The 23,177-nt window shown below is 39.1% G+C and overlaps 1 protein-coding gene across 1 annotated transcript in view; it reads left to right on the top strand.

Moving 5' to 3' along the window:
- The window catches only part of Rbm6 (RNA binding motif protein 6), a 100,895-nt gene extending 77,718 nt beyond the window's left edge, over positions 1–23,177 (top strand). Inside the window, exons 7-20 of the mRNA XM_048794057.1 lie at positions 4,109–4,183; positions 7,860–7,920; positions 10,246–10,515; positions 10,928–11,088; positions 12,186–12,283; positions 13,168–13,210; positions 13,549–13,630; positions 13,881–13,966; positions 14,344–14,490; positions 16,388–16,483; positions 17,640–17,900; positions 19,481–19,555; positions 21,611–21,805; positions 22,937–23,177. Coding sequence (XP_048650014.1) covers positions 4,109–4,183; positions 7,860–7,920; positions 10,246–10,515; positions 10,928–11,088; positions 12,186–12,283; positions 13,168–13,210; positions 13,549–13,630; positions 13,881–13,966; positions 14,344–14,490; positions 16,388–16,483; positions 17,640–17,900; positions 19,481–19,555; positions 21,611–21,805; positions 22,937–23,062 — 1,776 coding nt within the window. The 3' untranslated portion in view covers positions 23,063–23,177. The remainder of the gene's footprint in view (positions 1–4,108; positions 4,184–7,859; positions 7,921–10,245; positions 10,516–10,927; positions 11,089–12,185; positions 12,284–13,167; positions 13,211–13,548; positions 13,631–13,880; positions 13,967–14,343; positions 14,491–16,387; positions 16,484–17,639; positions 17,901–19,480; positions 19,556–21,610; positions 21,806–22,936) is intronic.

Raw genomic sequence — 23,177 nt, 5'->3', positions numbered from 1 at the left:
TCAACTGGGCATGGAGGTACAATCCTGTAATCCCATGGCTCCAGAGGCTGAGGTAGGAGGATCAGAGTTCAAAGCCAATCTTAGCAACAGCGAAGTACTAAGCAATACAGTGAACCTTGTCTCTAAATAAACTACAGAAATAGGGCTGGGGATGTGACTCAGTGGTCAAGTGCCCCTGAGTTCAATCCCCAGTACCCCCAAAAATTTAAAAATAAATTATGAAATGAGCTGGGAAAGTAGACTCTATAGCAGTCACTGGCAGCCTGATGTCTATGGAATGTAGTTCAATTCTTAATACCAAAAAAAAAAAAAAAAAGGTATTTAGAAACTCCTATTTGCTATTTTGATAAGTGAGGGACTTGGGCTTGAGAGGATTTTAGCAGGTTTTAGTCTAAATTAAGATTAAAACTGCTGGTGCTAGTTATGGTGCATGCTTATAATTCCAGGGAATTGGGAGGCTGAGGCAGGAAGATCATAAGTTCAAAGCCAGCCCCAGCAATTTAGTGAAGCCCTAAGCAACATAAGAAGTTCTTGTCTCAAAATAAAAAAGGTAGAAGATATGACTCAGTAATAAAGCACCCCTGGGTTAAATCCCCTGGACTAAAACAATAATAAATAACAACAAAAGACAATCCAATATTTCAAATGATGGGGGCGAAATTCTGATGTGTGAAGACCATTAAGAGTGAACAGCCAGGGCCGGGGTTATGACTCAGTGATAGAGTGCTCACCTAGCATGCATGAGGCACTGGGTTCAATCCTCAGCACCACATAGAAATAAAATAAGGATAGTGTCCACCTAAAACTAAAAAAAAATATAAAAGAAAAAAAAATGAACAGCCACCAGGCACAATGGCATACACCTATAATCCCAGCTACTAGGGAGGCTGAGGGGGAGGAAGCTCACAAATTCCATTCCAGTCTGTGTTTAAAAAAAAAAAAAGGATTGGGAATGTAGAGTGCTTGCCTAGCATGTGTGAGACCCTCCATTCAACCTCCAGTACTACCAAAAAAAGTAATAATAAAAAATGTATAGCCACTAACTATGATCACATCTTTCTACCCATTTATTAGTTCAATTCCCCACAGGTTACTTTTCATAGGAGACACTGGCAGATCTCTGCTCTGTGAAATCTGGAGAAAGAATGTGATAGGGATTGGGAGGGGTACATTGTGTGTATGTGTGTGTGTGTGTATGTGTATATATATATGTCATATATCTGTGCTTAGAACATGTGTGCTACCTGTGTTTGATAACAGCTGGGGAATCAAATCATAGATAAACCTGATTGTTTTTATTCAGATTTTTCCTTTGTTCATTCTTATTGGACAATTGGCTGTTCTTCATTAGATTTCATATTCTATAGCAGTCACTGGCAGCCTGATGTCTCTCTACATGACAGTTAAAAAGAAAGGCTAATTGAGTTAAAGGAGATTCTGTAAGAATAAGAAATAATTGTGTTGGTACTATATGAGGTAAAAGGAATCTCAAAGTTGACATGTCTGGAGATTCTGCTGCCAGGAAAGTTCCCTACCCTCTACAAAAGGTGATCCATCCACAGCTACTGAAATAGCATATTTGTTGTCTGAGAAGTACAAATTACTCCTTGCCTTAGAAATTCCTAAATCAACTGATGCCTCCAAGTGGTGAAATCAGAATTTGCAGTACTCAAATTCAGTGTGGCGTTATTTTGATATCTACTACTGTTCACTGTTCAAATGGCCCCTATATGTTTTATGGATTGGGTGTGTAGATGTATGCTATGACAGCAACACTTAAATCCATAGCCACTGTAGGACCAGTATGGTCCTACAGATGTAATTGTTTCTATTCATTCTTCCAGTCATTCAATAAGAACTTATTAATCTCCTTTTATATACCAGATATTGTGTTTGGTGCTGATAATAAAAGGCCAACAAGATTTAGCCTGTACTCTTAATACCTGGACCAGCAATTTGAAAACTAACACAAAGATGCAAGTTCTGCTGTGCATAGTGACTATTAGTCATTAAGGAGTTTGAAATGTGATGTGAAATGTTCCCATCTGCCAAGCAAGTAAGGTGAAATGAGTGGCTATTTGAATCCTGTGTAGTCTCACCTACTGCTGATGATAGTCCTTTTGAGTCCTTAGGGCTTGAATAATCAACATTGCTAGGTGTGGTGGCTCATGCCTACAATTCTAAGGACTCAGGAGGCACAGGGCCTTGGCAATTTAGCAAGGTTCTGACTCAAAACAAAATAATAATAACAACAACAATAACAACACTAATAGAGCCTTCACTATATATTCCATGCTAAGCTTTGTATGTGTAATATTTTACATAATCTTTACTACTACCCTATGAAGTAGATACTGTAATCTCCACTTGACAAATGAAGACACTAAAGCACAAAGAAGTTCATGATATCGCTAAAGGTCATAGAGTGGAAGCAGGATTCAAATTTAGAGAATCTGGACCAGAGTCCATGCTCTTAAATGATTAAATGGGTTTGGAAGGGGACCATCTTGACCAATCTTTTGCATAGGTAAAGCTTGGGAAAATGGTGCTCCATTGATCCTTCCTGCTTGCAGAGCTTATCTTTCCTGCTTATCTCCTGAGACTACATCACCTTTTTTAATACTTAGCACAAATTGGTGAATAAGACAGAAGCTCTATTCACTATAGTCCCAGATCAGTCCAACTCTGACCTTTGCCAGCTGGATGATCTGGCCTCTCTGAACATGTTTCCTTATCTGTAAAGTGGAAATGTTACTTCATGGGATCATTTAGGGGATTAAATAAGACAATGTACTTAGTGGTTTCTGGCCTCTGAGTAAGCGCTTAATAAATATTAGCAATTTTTATTATTATTATTGTCCTTTAGCCTTGAGAGCAATCCAGCAAATAGTTTCTCAGAGATCAGTTTCTAAGACCTATGTAGGTAGGAAAATCTACCCAGATTTCCTTTGGTTTGACAAGACAATAATCTTATTCTGTGTATTTCTCTTGACTCTTTTGGTGTGAAAAGCAGAGAGGTAAAGCATTATTTGACAGATGTATGGATTCAAGCAAGAAACTGAGGTCCAATTGCAGAGAAATGACTTGTATAACTCAGAGCCCTGTCTGAGGAGACACAGAGGACCCTAGAGGGCGGAGAATGAACACAGCGCAGGGGCTAGTTCCAGAGTCGCATCCTCGGTTAGTTCGCTTACAAGTGTGGGTGAGGGTTCCTTGTTAGTAGGCAGAGATATTTTTCCTTTTGCTCCAATACATGTATGCTGGCTCATGTTTATTAAATCACATTTTCTCCTAATGTCAAATAGAATTTGTACATCCAAAATGGAGAGGCAGGGGAGCTCTGTAACTACAGGCTTGTTGAGCCCTTTCCCACCTATTCCTTTGCTACACTTTCCCAAAGGCTTATGTGCCAATGGTTACTCCTCAGATGTCAGGGTTGCCAAGCCAGAGTGATGCTGCCACCACCATCACCACCACCATTACTGCTGCCACCAACCATTCACAGATTCCTGCTATAAGGAAATAATCTACTGTGAAGCTTTCACCTTCCTCCTTTCTGCCTATCTTCAGTGTTGTACCTCTTTCTCCTGGTGCGGTTGCCATGCAGCCAGTGTTCCAAAGATAATTTTTAGGCTCCAAAGTTATAGACCTTACTGCCTCTCTGAGGAGATGCAAGTTAGTGGTAGAAAAGAAGACAATTGACAGGAGATGGCTCCTACACCTCTGTGCTACAGAAGGAAGAGTTTGCTTCTTGATATTGTGCTAGCTCTTGAGCCAGGTAGGGGATTTGCTGGGACTTGTGAATGTGTGCTGTATGACCTCTGGATAAGTAGACTGGACCTAGCCTGCCCAAGGACAGTACCTCAGCCCACTGGACCAAGTCTGAAGACCAATTTCACCTTCTCCCACTCCCCTTCCCTAAGCTTAACTTCTTCTGCCACACTGCCCCAAGTCTGTGGCTTAAAACAGCTATCTCCTTTTGCTGATGAATAAACACACTCTTTATAAAATGTTTCATCTTGGGGACTGGAAAGTCTCTCTGTGCCTTCCTGTCTCTATCTTTTTCTCTGAGGATTGATGTTAATAGCTTCTGTCTTTTTCTTTACAGGGAACTCTAATGATCCATGACAAAGAGGTCACCCTTGAGTATTTACCAAACCCGGAATTTTGGTACTGCAAACGAGTAAGTACCAAGAATTACTTTCTTTAGAAAGAAGCAGCCCACATAGCAGCTCTTCCATATATCCAGGAATGCTGCCTATTAGCATATATTGCCAAGGAGAAAACTCTGCTCCCTCATTTCACTTCAGTTGAACTGAATGGAGTTCAGGGGGAAGATCATCCATAATTCTTGTTTTTCAGGTGCTAAATGTGGCTGGACTGCCCTGTAGACACTTTCCCAAGGGCATATCTGATATTTATGAAAGCAGTAACAGTACCCTTATAGCCCATCTCATTTACTCTTCCTGAGGGTGGACATAGGGAAGTGGTGTTTGGAAAAGTAGTTTTGAAGAGGGATGGTTCTGTGGTACCTCTACTTTTTTGAGGTGTTCTGAGGTTTCCAGATATATAGAACTTAACCATGGCATTTTTTTCTCTATTAAGCTTCATATTTCTTCAGAATGGCATATTAAAATTTTTAGGGTTATTCTCTTATTAGAGGTTCAGTTTGATTGCAGTGAGCATTAAAATATTTTAACTTCATTGTTACAGATTAGCTTAAAAATAAAATGATTGTAAAAAGTTTAAAAAGTTTCTGAACCATGATTCATTAAAAGTGTATAGAACTTGACAAAATTCAGTAAAAACTTGACATTTTTCAATAGTCTGACCCAAATACAACTTGAATAGCTATGATTGTCATTAGCTGAAGCACTAAATTTTGTAAACATACTGCATTAAGGTATCTTTTTTTAAAAATTCAACTTTTTTATTGTAAATCCACAGAACATAAAATTTACCATTTTAACCACGTAAATATAAATAAATATATACTTAGGTTGGGAGTTAAGGTTGGAGGATCGCTTGAGCCCAGGAGTTTAAGGTCAGCCTGGATAACATAGCAAGACCCCACTTTTAAGAAAAAAGAAAAATCAATGCCTTTGAGCACCTTCACAGTGTTGTGCAACTATCAATATATATATCTAAGTCTCCAAGTTGTTTATTCTTTTTTTCCCCCTCCTGCAGGGATGGGAGGGGCAGTTGTGCTAAGGATCAAACCCAGGGCCTCATACATACTAGATGAACACTATACCACTGATCCACACCCTCACCCCCTGGTGTTTTGTTTTGTTTTTAATGTTCATTAATAGTATTATTTATAATAGCCAAAAAGTAGAAACAGCTCAAATGCCCATCAGCTGATGAATGGACAAATAAACTTGGATATCCACAAAACAGAATGTTATTTGGCAGTAAAAGGGAATGAAGTATTAATACATGTTACAACCTAAATGAACCTTAAAAACACTATGCCATCCAGGTATAGTGGCTCATGCTTGTAATCCCAGCAGCTTGGGAGCCTGAGACAGGAGAATTGCAAGTTTGAGACCAACCTCACCAACCTTAGGATGTAGCGAGTCTGTCTCAAAACAAAAAACCTGAGTGCGGTAGCACAAGCCTGTAATCCAAGCGACTCTGGAGGCCGAGGCAGGAGGATTGCAAGTTCAAAGCCAGCCCTCTCAATTTAGCAAGGCACTTAGTAACTCACGCGAGACCCTGCTTGTAAATAAAATACAAAATAGGGTTAGGGGTGTGACCCAGTGGTTAAGTGTCCCTGGGTTCAATCCCTAGTACCAAAAATAAAAATAAAACAAAAAAGGGCTGGGGATGTGGCTCAGTGGTTAAGTGACCCTGAGCGCAATCCCTGGTACTAAAAACAAAACAAAAAACACTGTACCAGAAAAATGACCAGATATTGCATAGTTTCATAAGGCCTAGTGGTAAGAAAGGGAAATGATGCCTAGATTTCTTTTGGGGATGATGAAAATGTTCTAAAATTTTATTATGATGATTGTATTATGCATTTACCAAGAATCATTGAATTTTACATTTAAATAGATGGGTTTTATAGTATTTAAGTTATATCTACTAAAGTTAGGATCCTGACTGTGCCATGTACCAGCTGAAGTGTTACAGGCTGCAGCTATTTTCATTTTATAACAAACATCCCACAAATTCCATTGGTTAAAAACAACAAACAGCGGGCTGGGGTTATGTCTCAGTGGTTGAGTGCTTGCCTAGCATGCATGAAGCACTGGGTTCGATCCCCACCACCGCATGAAAATAAACAAATAAGATAAAGGTATTGGGTCCATCTACAACTAAAATAAAATATATTTAAAACAATAAAAACAACAAACATTCTTTTCCATGTTACATATTGGTTCATTCACTTCACTTCTGTGCTACATAACTTCTCAACTTAGGACCCAGGCCATAGGAATATTCCCAATGTAAGACTGTGTTCTCCTGACAGAGGGAAAGACTAAGAGGTTTATTCACACAAGCAGTGAGTCCCAAAGTTTCTGCCAGATCTGGTGTAGGTCATGTTCACTCACACTCTAATGGCCAAAGCAAGACACAGTGGAGAAGGAAGTACACTTACCCTATAGGGAGACACCACAGTCTTCTTGACAATGGATCAGAGCGTGTTTATGATTCATTTATGGGAAGAGAGCAATGAAGTAATCAGCTGTAATGACCTTACTGAAGTTATTTAACCTTTCTAGGCCTGTTACCTCATCTATAAAATGGAGAGAGAATAGTACCTGTTTTGTGGGGTTTATGAGGTTGTTGAAATCAATAAGTGATAATGTAAAGTAGGTATGAGCTATTTAAGCACTAATTAGTACATAGTATGTGTGCATAGCATGTATACATTATCCACTGCTGCTGCTGTTATTGTTCTCACCTGTCTTTCATCTTGCAAACTCCTGTGCTACAGGGTCTTATTTGAATTGTGTCCTCTTCATGTTTCCTTCTTGCTTACTTGCTCACTTGCTTATCTATTTATTATAGTACTAGGTATTGAACCACAGGGCACTTTACCACTGAGCTACACCCCCAGCCCTTTTTATTTTTTGAGACAAGTTCTCCCTAAGTTTCTGAAGGAAAGTCTTGCTAAGTTGTTGAGGCTAACCTCAAACTTGCAATCCATCTCTTATAGCCTCCTGAGTAGCTGGAATAATAGGCATGTACCACAAGAGTGTTCCTGCCAGCCAATGCTCTGTCCCTCATAGCACTTAAAGATCAATAGTGAAAGATCAGGGGTTTGGAGGTTGGGCATTGTGCTTGACTTTTTGTTCATAGGCTCAGACAAGAATAGTTATGTTCACAGTGCAAATGTCTGTCCTTGTTCTGGGCTACTAAATGTACCCCTTCCATTAATGTCTTTTATATAACTACTAGAGGCACTACCTATATATCTTTCTTTTTCCTTTCTTGCTCCTCATTACCAGTGTCCTTTGCAATTCCTGCCACACATGAATTAGGGTACTCATTACCAGCCCAGAACCAAGTTTTGGGTGCAAGGGTAGATTTACATGGTTTTGGGATAGTAGTATCCTTTAAGCAATATAATATTCCTGTTTCCTTAGTTTATTTCCTATAAAAATCTCTGTCCAGGGCAAACATCATGGGCTGCTTCAAAGTTTAGATGCTCTATTAGAAAGCAGCTTTCAAACAGTAGCTCCTCAAATGTTGTCTAGCAACTTTGATAAGTGGGGCAATATCAGATTCTTTAGACTTCAGTGGTATGCTTTATTTCTTTCATTTTCAGCAGGTGTTACTGTGTTGGATATTTATAAAGTTTTAAAAAATGTTTTTGGTCAGTTGAATTCTTTTCTTTTTTCTTACAGTGTAAAGCTAGCACTGGTGGGCATCGATTTTCATGTACATTCTGCAAGTGCCCAAGGGAAGGTGAGCAGTAGACATGGTAGTTTTTGTCTTATGCACTGAAGAAAGCAAATTTCATATTTTCTTGGCTTTAAAGAATTGGCATCTCCAAATACAAGTTGATCTGTAAAGTGGGGTGTGTGTGTGTGTTTTGTTACTGAGGATGAGCCCAGGACCTCAAGTATGCTAGCTAAGTACTCACCACTGAGCTAGATCCCTCTAGCCCTTTTTGCTTTCTTTCAAGACAGGGTCTTGCTAAGTTGCCCAGGTTAAATTTGTGATCCTCTTGCCTCAACTTTCTCAGTAGCTGAGATTACAGGCATGAACCTCCATATCCAATTATAAAGTGGAATTCAATATCCAACTTCATGTGACCTGTGGTAAATGACCTTGAATTTCAGAGTTCTGCCAGAGGAAACAGATGGGCTGGTAGGCTTCTTGGTCTACAGTGGCTAAGTGTGCAGTTGACTAAAGTCAGTAGTATTGTAATTTAAAATACAGTTAAGGATATTAGTTTTGAAAAAAAGTGTATACGGAGTTGAATACAGTGGCACATGTTTGTAATCCTACTACTTGGGAAGCTGAGGCAAGTTTGAGGTTACTGTGGGCCACTTAGTGAGACCCTGTTGGGTATATAGCGTAGCATGTGCAAGGTCCTGGATTCAATCCCCAGCACTGCAAAACAACAACAACAGCAGCAACAACAACAAAAACTATGTGGCTGTTTGACAACACACACACATACATACATGTGCACATAAACACTTCTTTGAAGTTATTAAGAATGAATTGTGGGCTGGGGATGTGGCTCAAGCGGTAGCGTGCTCGCCTGGCATGAGTGCGGCCCGGGTTCGATCCTCAGCACCACATACAAACAAAGATGTTGTGTCTGCCGAAAACTAAAAATAAATATTAAAATTCATTCTCTCTCTCCAAAAAAAAAAAAAAGAATGAATTGCTATATTATTTTCTAATTCACATTATTTGTAAGCATTTCAGGATTATCAATAGAAAAACAGTAAACGACAATCAAAATATAAACATGAGAAAATACTTGGGACTGGGGGAATATGTTATTATCACAGAGGAATAAACCTACCAGCTTTACTGGGTGAGGTGATGTACACCTGTAATCCCAGCAGCTTGGGAGACTGAGGCAGGTAGATCAAAAGTTCAATCTGCCTAAGCAATTTAGCAAGACCTTGTCTTACAAATAAAAGATGAAAATGGCTGGGGATATAGCTCAGAGGCAGAGGGATAGAGTGCCCTTGGTACTGTGAGTTAGATAGATAGATAGACTGATTGATTAAAAAGGGCTTCAATCTCCAGGACTGCCAAAAAAAAAAAAAAAATCAAATCTACTAGTTTCTCAAGCAATTACCTTAAAAAAATTATATTATATATTATATATATATATTTTATAATTTTTTTAAAATTGTAATTGGACACAACACCTTTATTTTATTTATTTATTTTTATTTGGTGCTGAGGATCAAACCCAAGGCCTTGCACGTGCTAGGCAAGTGCTCTACTGCTGAGCCACAACCCCAGCCCCTCAATTACCCTTTTTTAAAATTAATTTTTATTGCCATATAGTAATTATACATATGTATGAGATAAAGTATGATAATTCTATACACATATATAGTATATGAGCACTTAAAACTTTTTTCAGAGAACCTTTAGGTAGACACCTTTCAAGAAAATTGTCAAAGATTTTCTATATTCATGACTATTATATGCCTGTTTCTGATATTATCCCTAAGGTAGACCCCAGAAAATCCAGTTCAGTGATGGGATCCAGTAGCCTTTTGAAGGACCTGTTCTGAGGTTATAGTTTACTGTATCTCCAAGGAGTTTGTGGGGAATAGCTCTGCATCCTTTAGAGACCAAATCAACATGTGGAAAATGAAATAAACAACTGAGATTTTTAGCTTGTTAGGTCACTTCAGATTGGGCAGAGTTGTGGTTTTTCCTTAAGAGATACTTCCTAAGTGGTTTTTATTTGTTTGTTTATGGTGTAGGGATTGAACCCAAGACCTCACTATGCAGGACAAGTCCTTTATCACTGAGCTACATCCCAGCCTTTTTTAAAATTCTGTTTTGCAAGCCAATGGCTCAGGAGACTAAGGCAGGAGGATTGTGAGTTCAGATCCGGAGTTCAGATAAACAACTCAGTGAGACCCTATAATAGGGCTGGGAATATGGCTCAGTGGTTGAATGCCCCTGAGTTCAATCCCCAGTACCAAAAAGAAAAAAGAAAAAAAAAAAGAAATTCTATTTGAGACAGGATCTTGCTAATACGTTGCCCAAGCTTGGCTCAAACTTGTGATCTTGTTCTTCTGACAGAGACCAAGCAAGAATTAATATCCTACCCTCAGCCTCAGAAAACATCCATACCAGCATCATTAGAAAAACAACCCAACCAGTCCCCAAGGCCAGCTGATAAGGAACCTGAATCTAGGAAGCAAGAAGAAGGACAAGAATCACGTATGGGACATCAAAAGAGAGAAACAGAAAGATATCTGCCACATTCTCGAAGGGAAGGATTCACTTTCCGAAGAGACCGAGAGAAGGAGCCGTGGTGTGGAGAGACTCGACAAGATGGAGAAAGCAAAAGTAAGTACCTTGTCAGAGAGTGTACCAGATGGTGACAATCACAGCTGCATATAGGCGGCCCATAATTGTAGATAGAAGCCAGCTGCTTCCTCATACCCTAGTAGAACTGTGTACAACCTGATTACAGAGGCATTGTTTTCTGTTAGCCTTACTATACTAGGTGAAGAAATCTACATCCTCCAAATTAGCAAATTGCTGTACAAATGCAATAAAGCATGATTTTAGATTTCCAAGTATTGATGAAGAATGTAGTAAGTATTTGTTTATCATTTCTTTATAGAACCATCCTTGCTAAAATAAGGTAACATATGCAATAAAAAATGACCGTCATGCTCTTGGGACTTGGGACTTAAGATTTTCATTATTCTCTTTGTTTGCTTCCCTCCCATTTGTGTGTGATTTATTTATTCAGCAATAATGCTAAAACGCATCTATCGTTCCACTCCACCTGAGGTGATAGTGGAAGTGCTGGAGCCCTATGTCCACCTCACTACTGCCAATGTCCGTATCATCAAGAACAGAACTGGCCCCATGGGCCACACCTATGGCTTTATAGACCTCGACTCCCACGCGGTGAGTTTCCCTTACCTTGAAATGGTCTAGAGATGGATGGCTAAAAAAAACCCTAAAGAAGGGACTTCTATATCATTTTAATTTTCTTATCATAACCTGTCTTAAGAATTTTCTCCTTTAAGTTTAGTGTTCATTGAAGTGAGGTGACTGACCTCAAAAGTTAGAACTCTGTGGTTTTCTTAGTCAGTTTCTTCCTTGTGGCATGTTTATAGTTTCCAACCTATTCACTTGTGAATAATTTGAATTTTGATTCTTCTGGACCCTTTAAGATTTTAGTGATTAAAAAAAAAATTTTTTTTTTTGTAGAATTGTTTTGTCCAGTTACAAATAGTTTTATACTTAATGATAACAGGACATTTTCTACTCAAAGTATTTATCAGATCTAGTGGTTTGCTGGGCACAGTGGCGCACATCTATAATCTGAGTGGCTTCAGAGGTTGAGGTGGGAGGCTGAGGCAGGAAAACTGCAAGTTCAAAACCAGCCCCAGAAAAATTGAGGTGCTAAGCAATTCAGTGAAACCCTGTCTCTAAATAAAATACAAAATGGGGCTGGGGATACAGTTCAATGGTCAAGTGCCCCTGAGTTCAATCTCCAGTACCAAAAAAAAAAAAGAGATGGGCTGGGATTGTGGCTCAGCGGTGGAGTGCCCACCTAGCAAGAGCGGGACCCAGGTTCGATCCTCAGCACCACATAACAATAAAGGCATTGTGTTGTGTCCATCTATGCCAAAAAATAATTATTTAAAAAAAAGAGAGAGAGAGAGAGCTCGTGGCTTGAATTTTTTTTTTCCTATGGAGATAGTGTGAAGATAGTAATAAAAGTCTTTGCTGTTTCTCAGATTTAATGCTCAAAAATCACAAGGGACTTTGTAACCTGGATCTGTTATTAAATCAGAAACTGATATCTACTCTGATTGCTATTCTAGTTCTTCATTGAGAGTTGCCTGGTTTTGTCAGTGTGCTTTATGTTAAAATTATGACTAGAATATAAAAGTTTAGTAAATTTCTCTTCAGAGAAGGAAAATCCATATTCACATCTCTTTCCAGGGACATAGTCTTTCCTTTCTTTGGGTTCACATGTGTCTTTGTTTCCCTAGGAAGCTCTTCGTGTAGTGAAGATCTTACAGAATCTTGATCCACCGTTTAGCATTGATGGGAAGATGGTAGCTGTAAACTTGGCCACTGGAAAACGAAGGTATGGCAGAGGGGTTAAGATACTGCCCCTTCCTGACAGTTTATGCCTGCCACTGGCCTCATTGCTCAGGTGGGGAGGGGGCTGCCCCTCCTTCCAGTTCAGTCAGGACAATGAGGGTTTTTTGTTTTAATTAGTTATACATGACAGTAGAATGCATAAATGGGGTATAATTTCTTATTTTTCTGATTGTACATGTTGTAGAATCACATCGGTCATTCAGTTATATATGTACATAAGGTTAAAAAAAGATACTGCCCCCACCCCCACCCCCACCCTCTTCAGTTTCTGGGAAGAAACTCCTCTTCCTGGCTGGAGAGAAGGCGTAGTGCCTTCCCACTGTGGGTTGCTTCAGATATGTACTTATACATTTACTTTTTCTGAAGCCTGCCTTTTTTCTGACTTTAAAATCATTTTCATTCTTAAGTAGTATTACTAGATACTTGAGGCCTTTTGCTTTTGACTACATGGTATCTTTGGGTCCCAAATGATGGTATAGTCTTGGATGTGCAGAAAAAAATATTCATATATCTTTGTCATTTGGAATCCTAAGTAAATGCTATCCTGATATCCCACTCCTCTGACCTTGATCATATATCCACATAGACCTGGGAAATCTAATTCCTCTTTAGTCCTTCACTCATTTTGACATAGGAGTGGTAGCTGGGAAGTGGCCATATCAAGAGACAGACTTACCAGAGATGGGGCAAATCTTGCTCTGTCACCCTCTACTCAGTCACTATTTTACTTTAGCTGATAGCTCTCTGGGTTGTTTCCTTTCCCTTCAAAAAAGGGAAAAAGAGAGTTTCTTAGTGAATCTGCAGTATTAGGCATTCCTCAGGTGCCTTTTGATAGCAGCCTTTGACATGTTGTGTTATTTGTTGCAGAAATGACTCTGGGGACCATTCTGACCACATGCATTACTATCAGGTAGGCTTTAATATGGGAGTACTCTGTTAAAATCTTCAGGTGATGAGCCAGGCACATTGATGCACACCTAGGATCCCCCACCCAGAAGCCTAAGAAAGGAGGATCTCAACTGAGACACCAGTCCTGGGTGACTTAGCAAGATCCTGTCTCAAAATAAAAAAATAAAAAGAACTGCAGTTATAGCTCAGTGTTAGAGCACCCCTGAGTTCAAGCCTCAATGCCATTTAAAAAAAAAACAAAACTCAGGTGATTGAAAGGATGATTTTATGCAGTGGGTTACTGTTAAGGTGTATGGTTCTTAGATAGTTCCATAATTTTAATCTCACTTTTTGTGATAGGGTAAAAAATATTTCCGAGATAGGAGGGGAGGTGGCAGAAATTCAGACTGGTCTTCAGATACAAATCGACAAGGACAGCAGTGTAAGTAGTTTTTGTTTTACTTATTTAATTCTTTTTGCTCAACTTGCTACTCATTGCTTAAAATCTATATGATCACAAAGTTAGCAAGAAAGGCTAGTGATTGGGGGAACTCATCTAGAGAGAGTACCATCTAAAGATTCTGTACCTGTTTGGGTTGGCCACCCTAATTTTTAGGTTATTCTTGATGGATTGCTCAGTAGGGGTTTCATTGGCTAATTACTAACTTTGGCTCTGATTTTATTTCTTGTAGCATCATCTGACTGCTACATATATGATTCTGCTACTGGCTACTATTATGATCCCTTGGCAGGAACTTATTATGACCCCAACACCCAGGTGAGTTTTGGGCTTTGTTTATTCTGCCAATGATCCTTTTGAATGAAGCACCCATAATTTGTCATTTTGAGGAATTTATTTTCTGGATTCTCATTGCATGAAAAGTGGAAAAGTTTAAATCAATGGAAACTGAACTCTTACCTATATGGAAAAATCAGTGCCTTGTGGCATTACAGGTAAGATCAGTGCTGCTCTTGGAAAAAGTGGATGAATGGTAGTGTGCGTGTGCTCTGGCCTCTGGAATGGATTGATATAGACTCTTAGGCTTGTAACTAAGAGCAATTCTTTTTCATAGAGGGGAACTATGCTCCTTAGACCTGGAATTGAAGGAAAGTAAAATATTCCTTAGATTTATCTCTTTCCCACTATATTTACAGCAAGAAGTCTATGTGCCCCAGGACCCTGGGTCACCTGTGGAAGAAGAAATAAAGGAAAAGAAACCCACCAGTCAAGGGAAGTCAAATAGCAAAAAGGAAATGCCTAAAAAAGATAGCAAGGAGAAAAAAGACAGAGGAGTGACAAGGGTAAGAGGACTTGTGTGTCTGCTTTTACCACATGATTACAGATCTAAATGTAGGTTTTATGAACAGTGATCTAGGTTTGAGGTATAAAGTTACTGAAAAAATAAACTGGACACAGTGGCATACTTAATCCTAGCAACTCTGAAGACTGAGACAGGAGGATCTAAAGTTAGAGGATAAGTTGCCTGGGCAACTTAATGAGACTACCCTGTCTCAGGGAGAAAAAAAATTTAAAGGGGCTGGGGATGTAGCTTTGTGATAGAGTGCTTGCCTAGCATGTGCAAAGCCCTGAGTTCAATCCCCAGTACTGAAAGAAGGGAAAAAAAAAACAACTCAAGGCAGTCCCTTCTTATGTGTCTTATAGCCCTATAGTAACACTCTCCTTTTTACAAATGAGAAACTTGGATGGTAGAACAAAATGATTCAATTCAAATCCCAATACCTCATCTACACAAATTTTTACCTTTCTGCTTGCCTTTTTTAGTGCTTAACTCTGGATACACATTTTCCTCTAGGAATAATTGTAGCAGGAAATACCATTCTGTGTTCTTTATTAACTTTCTGTTTTATCATAAGTATTTTTCATGTTTATATCATAATCCTTTATTTTCAGTGCTTCTATGCTTAAAATTCACAATAAACTATTCCGTCATTTTCTTCAGAAGTCTTCGTTGTCACTTTCAAATCTATTATAATATGCAGCATTTAGCATTTTTCCCTTTTTTAAAAAAAAAATATATTTTTAGTTGTAGATGGACATAATACCTTTATTTTTGTTTGTTATGTAGTTTTATGTGGTGCTGGGGATCAAACCCAGTGCCTCCGATGTGCTAGGCAAGTACTCTACCCCTGAGATATAGCCCCAACCCCTATTTTTCCTTTTTTTTTAAATGGTGTTGGGAATTGAACCCAGGGCCTTGTGCATGCAAGGCAAGCACTCTACCAACTGAGCTATATCCCCAGCCCCCTGTTTTTTCTTTTTAAATTACTTCCTTAGAATAAATTTTCAGAATCAAAGATGATACATTTTTTCACAAGCAATATAAAATAAAATTATTTTCTGAAACATATTGATTTACCCTTGTACCAGTTACATATTAGTGAAAGTAGATGAATTTTATTGTGATGCAATTCATAACTTTTACCTTTTTCTTTTCCTTCTAATATTGCTAGTCATTTAGTGAAACAGAAAAAGAGAAGAAAGTATGTATGTATACTTGTTTATCTAAGAATTTAAACTTCAGAGTCTTATTAGCTTAATGTTTGGATTCTTCTTCTGCCCCTTAATCTTTATAATTGTATTCCCAGTCATTTGTAAAATAAGACTATTTATGCCTATCTAGAAAAGTTGTAGTAAAAGGTAAAGAAGATAATGGTATACATGTAGTGCCTGACATGTAGTAATCATATAATATATGTAAATGTTATATTTTTAATGTATTTATTCATTTTTGTAGTTGTAGATGAAAAGCATGCCTTTATTTCGTTTGTTTATTTATTTATTTTTTTCATGTGGTGCTAAGGATTAAACCCAGTGCCTCACACATGCTAGGCAAAGGCTCTGCCACTGAGCTACAGCCCTGTTATATTGTTTGTTTTTGGTGCAGGGAAATAAACTCAAAGCCTCACACATGCTAGGAACACATAGGAACCATACCCCCGCCTTTAAATGTTATATTTTAAAAGACTCTATATTTCAAAATCATGATAGCAACATTTCAACAGGGTTGACTCTTAACTCTTTTTTTTTTTTCTTTCTTTGAGTGAGTTATCATGTAAGAGTTACTTCAGAGAATGGGAATGTAGCTCAGTAGTAGAGCTAGCTTACCTTGCATGCTGCAGGCTCTGGGTTCAATCACCAGTACTGAGGGGTACAAAAATTACCTCAAGGTTTGGTCAGTTTCAGGAAAATGCCGGTGAGGGGAAGGCCCCTCCAGAGGACGTCTTTAAGAAGCCCCTGCCTCCCACTGTGAAGAAGGAAGAAAGCCCCCCTCCAGTAAGGCTTCATGTGGATGCCCTGGGGACGGTAGGGCTGGGTCTGCTTCTGGATAGGAAAGGAAACTCAAAGGCTGGTGCCTCACTCTGGGCTTGGCCCTGTCTCTCTCTCTTTCTCTCTCTCTCTCTCTCTCTCTCTCTCTTTCTCTCTCTCTCTCAGAAATAAGGATTCCTCTTGATTATAAGTATGAGTTTAAATTTCTAGTCTGCTAACAAGGGTGTCTACCATTTTTACCTAACCAAATGTCCGGCCCTTTTAAGTTACAATCTTATTATTGGTAGTTCTTTTCTAAATCACCAAGGAAACCCATTTTCCTGTTATCTGTGTTTCATGCCTTTTAGTGCCACGTAAGCATCTTAGATGTAGAGTATGCATGTGGTCATTTTCATAGTTGGCCTGACTGGTCAAGATACTAATATTATTACCCATTTTTAGGTACCTTGAAGTGAGTGATAGTCTCAACCTAATCACTAATGATTCCAATTGAATATAAATATACAACAGTAGTGACCATGTTCTATTTTTTTAATTTCCATTGATGATAGGCCAGTGACCATGCATCATTATTAAGCAGTTTCTACAAGGTATTCTTTGCCTGTTCCACATTATTAATTCAGCTCATTATGGCATCTCTCCTAACAATGTTCTTTACCTTTCTCAGGAGCCAGATTGGTCTACCCAAATGCTTATTACCAAAGTTGTTTCTAGTCTGCCTCCTAAATCTCCTTTACCTAGAGCCTTGCTGAAATTCATCTTTCCTTTTTCCATGGGTTACAGTGATTTGGAGGTGTTCATCACTTCCTCTTTATAATTCTTTTTTTTTTTTTTAATTTTGTTTTAATTACTTATGCATGGCAGTAGAATGCATTTTGACACATTGTACACAAATGGTAATTTTATAGTTCTTTTGCTGTTTTCTATGCCAGTTCCCTTCTCTCTTCCTCAGTGATCAAGGAACAAGATCAAGCTCTAGGCATGTTGCTGCCACCTGGGAAATGAACAGCATGGCATTGGGCATGTTTTGAACCCAGTTCACTATTTCAACTAAAAGAGAAAAAAGACAGGAAATACCCATATCAAAATATTAAGAAAAAAAGGGGGGGGGCCCAAAAAATGTAGCTTGAGTTGGTGTTGATCCCTGGCCGCCTCCTTTCAGCCGAAGGTGGTAAACCCACTGATTGGCCTCCTGGGTGAATATGGAGGAGACAGTGACTATGAGGAAGAAGAGGAAGAGGAACAGATCCCTCCTCTACAGCCCCGCCCAGCACAGCCCCAGCCACGGGAATTGCTGACCAAGAAGGAGAATGAAGAAGACAAACTTACTGACTGGAATAAACTGGCTTGTCTGCTCTGCAGGAGACAGTTTCCCAATAAAGAAGTTCTAATCAAACACCAACAGCTGTCGGACCTGCACAAGGTATTAAAGGAAGGGGCCATGACTTTTCAAGTTTTGATTCTTTGCATTGACGGGTATTACAGAGAATAAAGCTTATACTGTCCTTCCTTAGCCTAAATAATCCCCCAGTTCCTATCATTCAGTCAGTTCAGTTCAAGAATTAATTATCTTCTACTTTTTGTTCATGTGAAGTAATGCATAGTTCACAGTTATGTATTAAGGCTGTACCTTCTAACAGTTGACCTCAGATAAGCCCCTTCTCTTCTTTGACATTCATCTGGTTTTATCTAGCTGTGAGTCAGATTCTGCCATCTCCTAATGTAGTGAGTATAATTATAAGCAACAACAGGGGCTGGGGATGTGGCTCAAGTGGTAGCGCGCTCGCCTGGCATGCGTGCGGCCAGGGTTCGATCCTCAGCACCACATACAAACAAAGATGTTGTGTCCGCCGAAAACTAAAAGAATAAATATTAAAAAAATTCTCTCTCTCTCTCTCTCTCTCTTAAAAAAAAAAAAAATAAGCAACAACAAAACAGATATTTTGGGGCTGTTAAACTTACATATGTTGGTCTTCTCCTGCAGTCTTCCCATTTATTTATACTTACTAAGGAGCCAGCCAAATTATAAACAAAGCCCCTAGATAAACATGTTCTCAGAGTAATTTCTTCATACTTCTTTTCTAACAGATATTGCAAGATAAGATGTGAAGGGAATGGATTTAGGTTTCTCTCAACATAAAACCCAGAATCATGCATAGCTAAAAGCTGAGACGTTTTTCTTTTGGTATAAGTATACCAACCACTTTGCCCAGCCTGCCTCTATGAAGGCTGTGCAAAGCTCCTAGAACTCTTGAGATGCTCCTCCTGGACAATCCCTGGAACATAGTTACTGTCCAAGTCCCCTTGACCTTCTGGAATTCTGAGTCGTTATATTGACACATTTGAATTTCAGCTTTCTGCTGAAAATGCCAGTAAATGGGAAAAGAGATGAAAAGTAGTGATCAGGACAGAGGAGTCATAGGTGTGATGAGCCCTAGGACAGTGGACTGAATTACTTTTCCTTTTCTTGGAGTCATCTAGTACAAACCATCTGTCCATGCAAGAACGGTTTGGACTCCTTATAATTCATATATATACCTGCATTCTTGTGTAGTGGAGCTATGCTTGAGGAGTATGGGGCTCTTAGAACAGTCCATTTGTTCCTTTAGGACTATGGTGCTACTTTTTATATTTCTTTGGGCCCTTGAAAGAGTGACTAGTGTCTAGTGATAATGAATGGTAGAAGTGGTAGGCAGAATGTGTGGGCATGTAGTTTTCTTCACTGGTGCACTCGGATCCTCTCCCATTAATTTTCACTTTAGTTGAAGACAAAAACCAAATTTGTTTTCCACATCTTGGAGAAAGGTAAATCCTGCATTAGAGTCTAGATTCCCCATTGATGAGACCAAAGTAAGACCAGTTAGAGCTTGTTGCTTACATGGTACTGTGATCATTTAGAAGAATCAGCCAATCAGAAGATGTACAGTATTAGGAAAGGCCTAGAAGCTTTTGTAGGACCATTTTTTCCTTGACCTATATTCTTAGATTTCCTTCTTTTCTCAGCAAAACCTGGAAATCCACCGGAAAATTAAACAGTCTGAGCAGGAGCTAGCCTACCTGGAGAGGAGAGAACGCGAGGTAAACTTTGGTGACCTCAATTAACTTGACCCCAATTCTTTTTCTTCTCTGTTATGGACTTTGTAGGCTATATTGAGCCCTCCTTATAAGAAGACAGATAACAAAGAAGCCCCAAAACATGATCATTAAAACATATTAAATTCTAAATTAAAGTGGATTCTAAATTTTGTTGTTTATAAATTATACCTCAATAAAGTTTTTTTGTTTTTTTTAAAGATGGTGTTCGGTTTTCTCCATATAGGTCAATAAATAGTACTCTTCTTTCTTCCCCAAATTTTAAATCAATTGGGAAAACGAAGGAGTGTTAGCACTGTTGAACTAGAAGTTTTTACTATTAAAGGCTAAGTTGTAGGAAGTAGTTTAGTATAGGAGCCACTTTGACTTGCTATCTAAACCATACAACTAGATAGTTTCATAACCCCAGATATAGATTCCATTAGCTCAGGGCAGGTCTTATGTGGTGGTTAAGAGTCCTTTTATGGAAAGACCTCTGGGAGATTATCTGTTTCTTGGAAGGGGCAAAGACAGCTGAGATAAGCATGTCAATTAATTTTTTTCAAATTTATCAGCTAAAGAAGCCANAGAAGGGTCACAGATTCAAGGTCAGCCTGGGCAATTTAGCCAATCTCAAAAGAAAAAATAAAAGAGATTGGGAATGTAGCTCAGTGATACATTGTCTTGGGTTCAATCCCTAGTACTGTTCCCCGCCACCCACCGAAAATAGTATTGGGAGGTCATGGAATGATTTTAAGTAAGGTGTTCATCTAGTTTTGCATTTTAGAGAGATTGTTAAGTGGAAGATGAATTCATAAAAGGACTAAATCTGAGAACACGCAGGGAGTATGGCAAGGAGAATGAGTTAAAGGTATCAAATCCATCAGTGTTTGTGATCAGTAGGTTATCTGGGAAACCAGAAAAGTCACTGATGATACTCAGGTTTCTATTGGGTGTCTATAGTGAGAGGGAGCAGTTAAAGCCTTGAAAGGGGGAAAAGGGTGACAAGAGGATGCATCAGCAGAAAGAGAGTAGTCATTTTAACAAGAGAGCTTGAGTAGGTCTCTTTGTCAGTAAGCTAAAAAATCAGCAGCTGGAGGAGATTACACCTGTGAGGAAAGGAGATGATTAACAGAATAAACCCTGAAGTCGTTGGACAGGGTCTGGGGCCCTGATATTTCAGCTTAATTTGATCACAGCCCAAAATAAGAGAGGTGTGTGTGTGTGTGTGTGTGTGTGTGTGTGTGTTAGTTACTGGGGATTGAACAACTTGCCCTTTTTGTGAACATACACCTTGCCTAGTAAGAGGGCTGGATTACATGCCTGAGGAAGGTTGCGCAGAGGCCTGATTTAGCTTAATTTCCAAGCCTTTTTACAATTTGCCCTCAGATTCCTACCACTCCTCTCCTGGAAAGATTGTGTTCTTTCACTTTTCCTTGTTTGTGTCTTTTACTCTCATACTTTCTTTAGCCCATTAATTATTTGTCAAGACCCAATTCAGGTCTGAGGCTGCGGCTCAGCGGTAGCGCACTCACATGGCATGTGTGAGGCACTGGGTTTGGTTCTCAGCACCACATATAAACAAATAAATAAAGTTCTATCAACAACTAAAAAGTTTAAAAAAAAAAAAAAGACCCAATTCAGAATGTACCTTCCTATCATATTTTTTAAATATTTATTTATGTATCTTTAGTTTTAGGTGGATACTTTAGTTTGTTTTTATGTGGTGCCGAGGATCGAATCCAGTGCCTCATACATGCTAGGAGAGCACTCTATCACTGAGCCATCACCCCAGCCCCCCATCATATTTTTAATGACAACCCCTCAGAGATTGTGTCCAGTTTTGTTTCTCTAACAGATATCCACTGTTGCCACATCCACGGTCAAACCCTTCAATATTCTGTAAGCATTTGTTGTCATAATTCTCACATCTTTTTCCGTGAACAGGGCCAAATCATGGTCATCTCTGAATCCCCAGGATAAGCCTAATGTGTAGGTAGCAGGCACTCAAAGGTGTTGTTTCATATTCTTTATAGAAGACATATCTGAACCTAAGAACAGAAGGTTTTGTTAGACTCACCAGCAGGTCATCTTGAAGTGATTGTGTATGTCTGCTTCTCTTACAGTGATCGTAAATCTGTTGATAAAGAAGACCTTGACACTAACAGTAAAGGTGGCTGTGTCCAGCAAGCCACTGGCTGGAGGAAAGGGGCAGGCTTAGGATATGGCCATCCTGGATTGGGTTCATCAGAGGAGGTAAAATTATTTCCATGTTGTTGGAGGCTACTTGAGCCTAAAATATTTATAACTTTCTCTTCCTCTCTGGTCCAGCATAATATCATTTTAGCTAGGATTTTCTACTACTGACCTAAGATATGAGAGCTCAAAAACCCAGTTTTGATCACTGGGGTATAGCTTGGCATGCTGGGCCTTTGGTGGTTTGGTTGCAATGGGAAGGGGAGGGAAACATTGGAATGGAGTTTATACTCTATAGAGAGCAGTATGGGAATCTGATAGTTTGAAATTGAAGGATCACTTGGTAAAAAGAACCAGGGAATAAACAATAAAAAGTATAAACTGCCTTGCATGGTGACACATGCCTGTAATTCCAGCAACTTGGAAGGCTGAAGCAGGAGGATCACAAGTTCAAGGCCAGCCTCACCAACTTATTGGAGAACCCGTCTCAAAATTAAAAAAAAAAAAAAAAGGCTGGGATGTTGCTCACTGATTAAGCACTTCTGGGTTCAATCCCCATACCCCCCCCCAAACAACAACAACAACAAAAAAAAAAAAAAAAACTATAGTGGCTCCTACAGGGAATATAAGCAGAGGACTCTGATGGCTAAAGATTGAGAAGGGGCTGGGTTGTGGCTCAGCGGTAGAGCGCTGGCCTAGTAAGTGCGAGGCCCTGGGTTTGATCCTCAGTACCACATCTAAATAAATAAATAAAAAGAAAGTATTGTGTCCGACTGCATTTAAAAAATAAATATTAAAAAAAAAAAAAAAAAAAAAAAGATTGAGAAGCATAGTCCTGGTTTCCAGAAAGGACTTTGCTTCTCATATTGCAGTAAGAGCCTCAAGAAAAGAATCAGAAGAAACGTTGCCCATTGTTTATTGGCTTGGTTCCTCTCTCAAAATGCCAGCCATAGAAGATTGGCTTATCTCTTTCCTACAAAGCTTCTCATATCTCTAATAGTGAGGCCTGTACCAGCAGTCATGGTATCACCACCATCCTATTTGTTTTATAATGAAAGTTTTTTTTTTGTTGTTGTTGTTTTTTAATTCCCCTATAACCTTCTCCTTTCAGGTTCAGAAATGCTTGTGGTCAGAGATCAGCCCTGAGACTGATTAATTCACAGAGCCCACCTCACTGTCTTTGTTTTGCAGACGGATGGCCGGATGCGGGGACCTGGTGTTGGCACTCCAGGAAGAACCAGCAAGAGACAGTCCAATGAGACTTACCGAGATGCTGTTCGAAGAGTAATGTTTGCTCGGTATAAAGAACTTGATTAAGAATGGAGACAAGTCCCACAGGACACATCTCCTTTTTTGTTTGTCTGTCTCTCCTTTTGTTTTGTTACTGTTCTTGCTGCTAGAACTTTTTTAAATAAACTTTTTTTCAATGTGA

The sequence above is a fragment of the Marmota marmota genome, unplaced genomic scaffold (assembly GCF_001458135.2).
Source record: "Marmota marmota marmota unplaced genomic scaffold, marMar, whole genome shotgun sequence".
Classification (NCBI taxonomy): Eukaryota; Metazoa; Chordata; class Mammalia; order Rodentia; family Sciuridae; genus Marmota; species Marmota marmota.
Note: the sequence above shows the minus strand (reverse complement) of the source record. Positions and strands in the feature narration are given on the sequence as shown.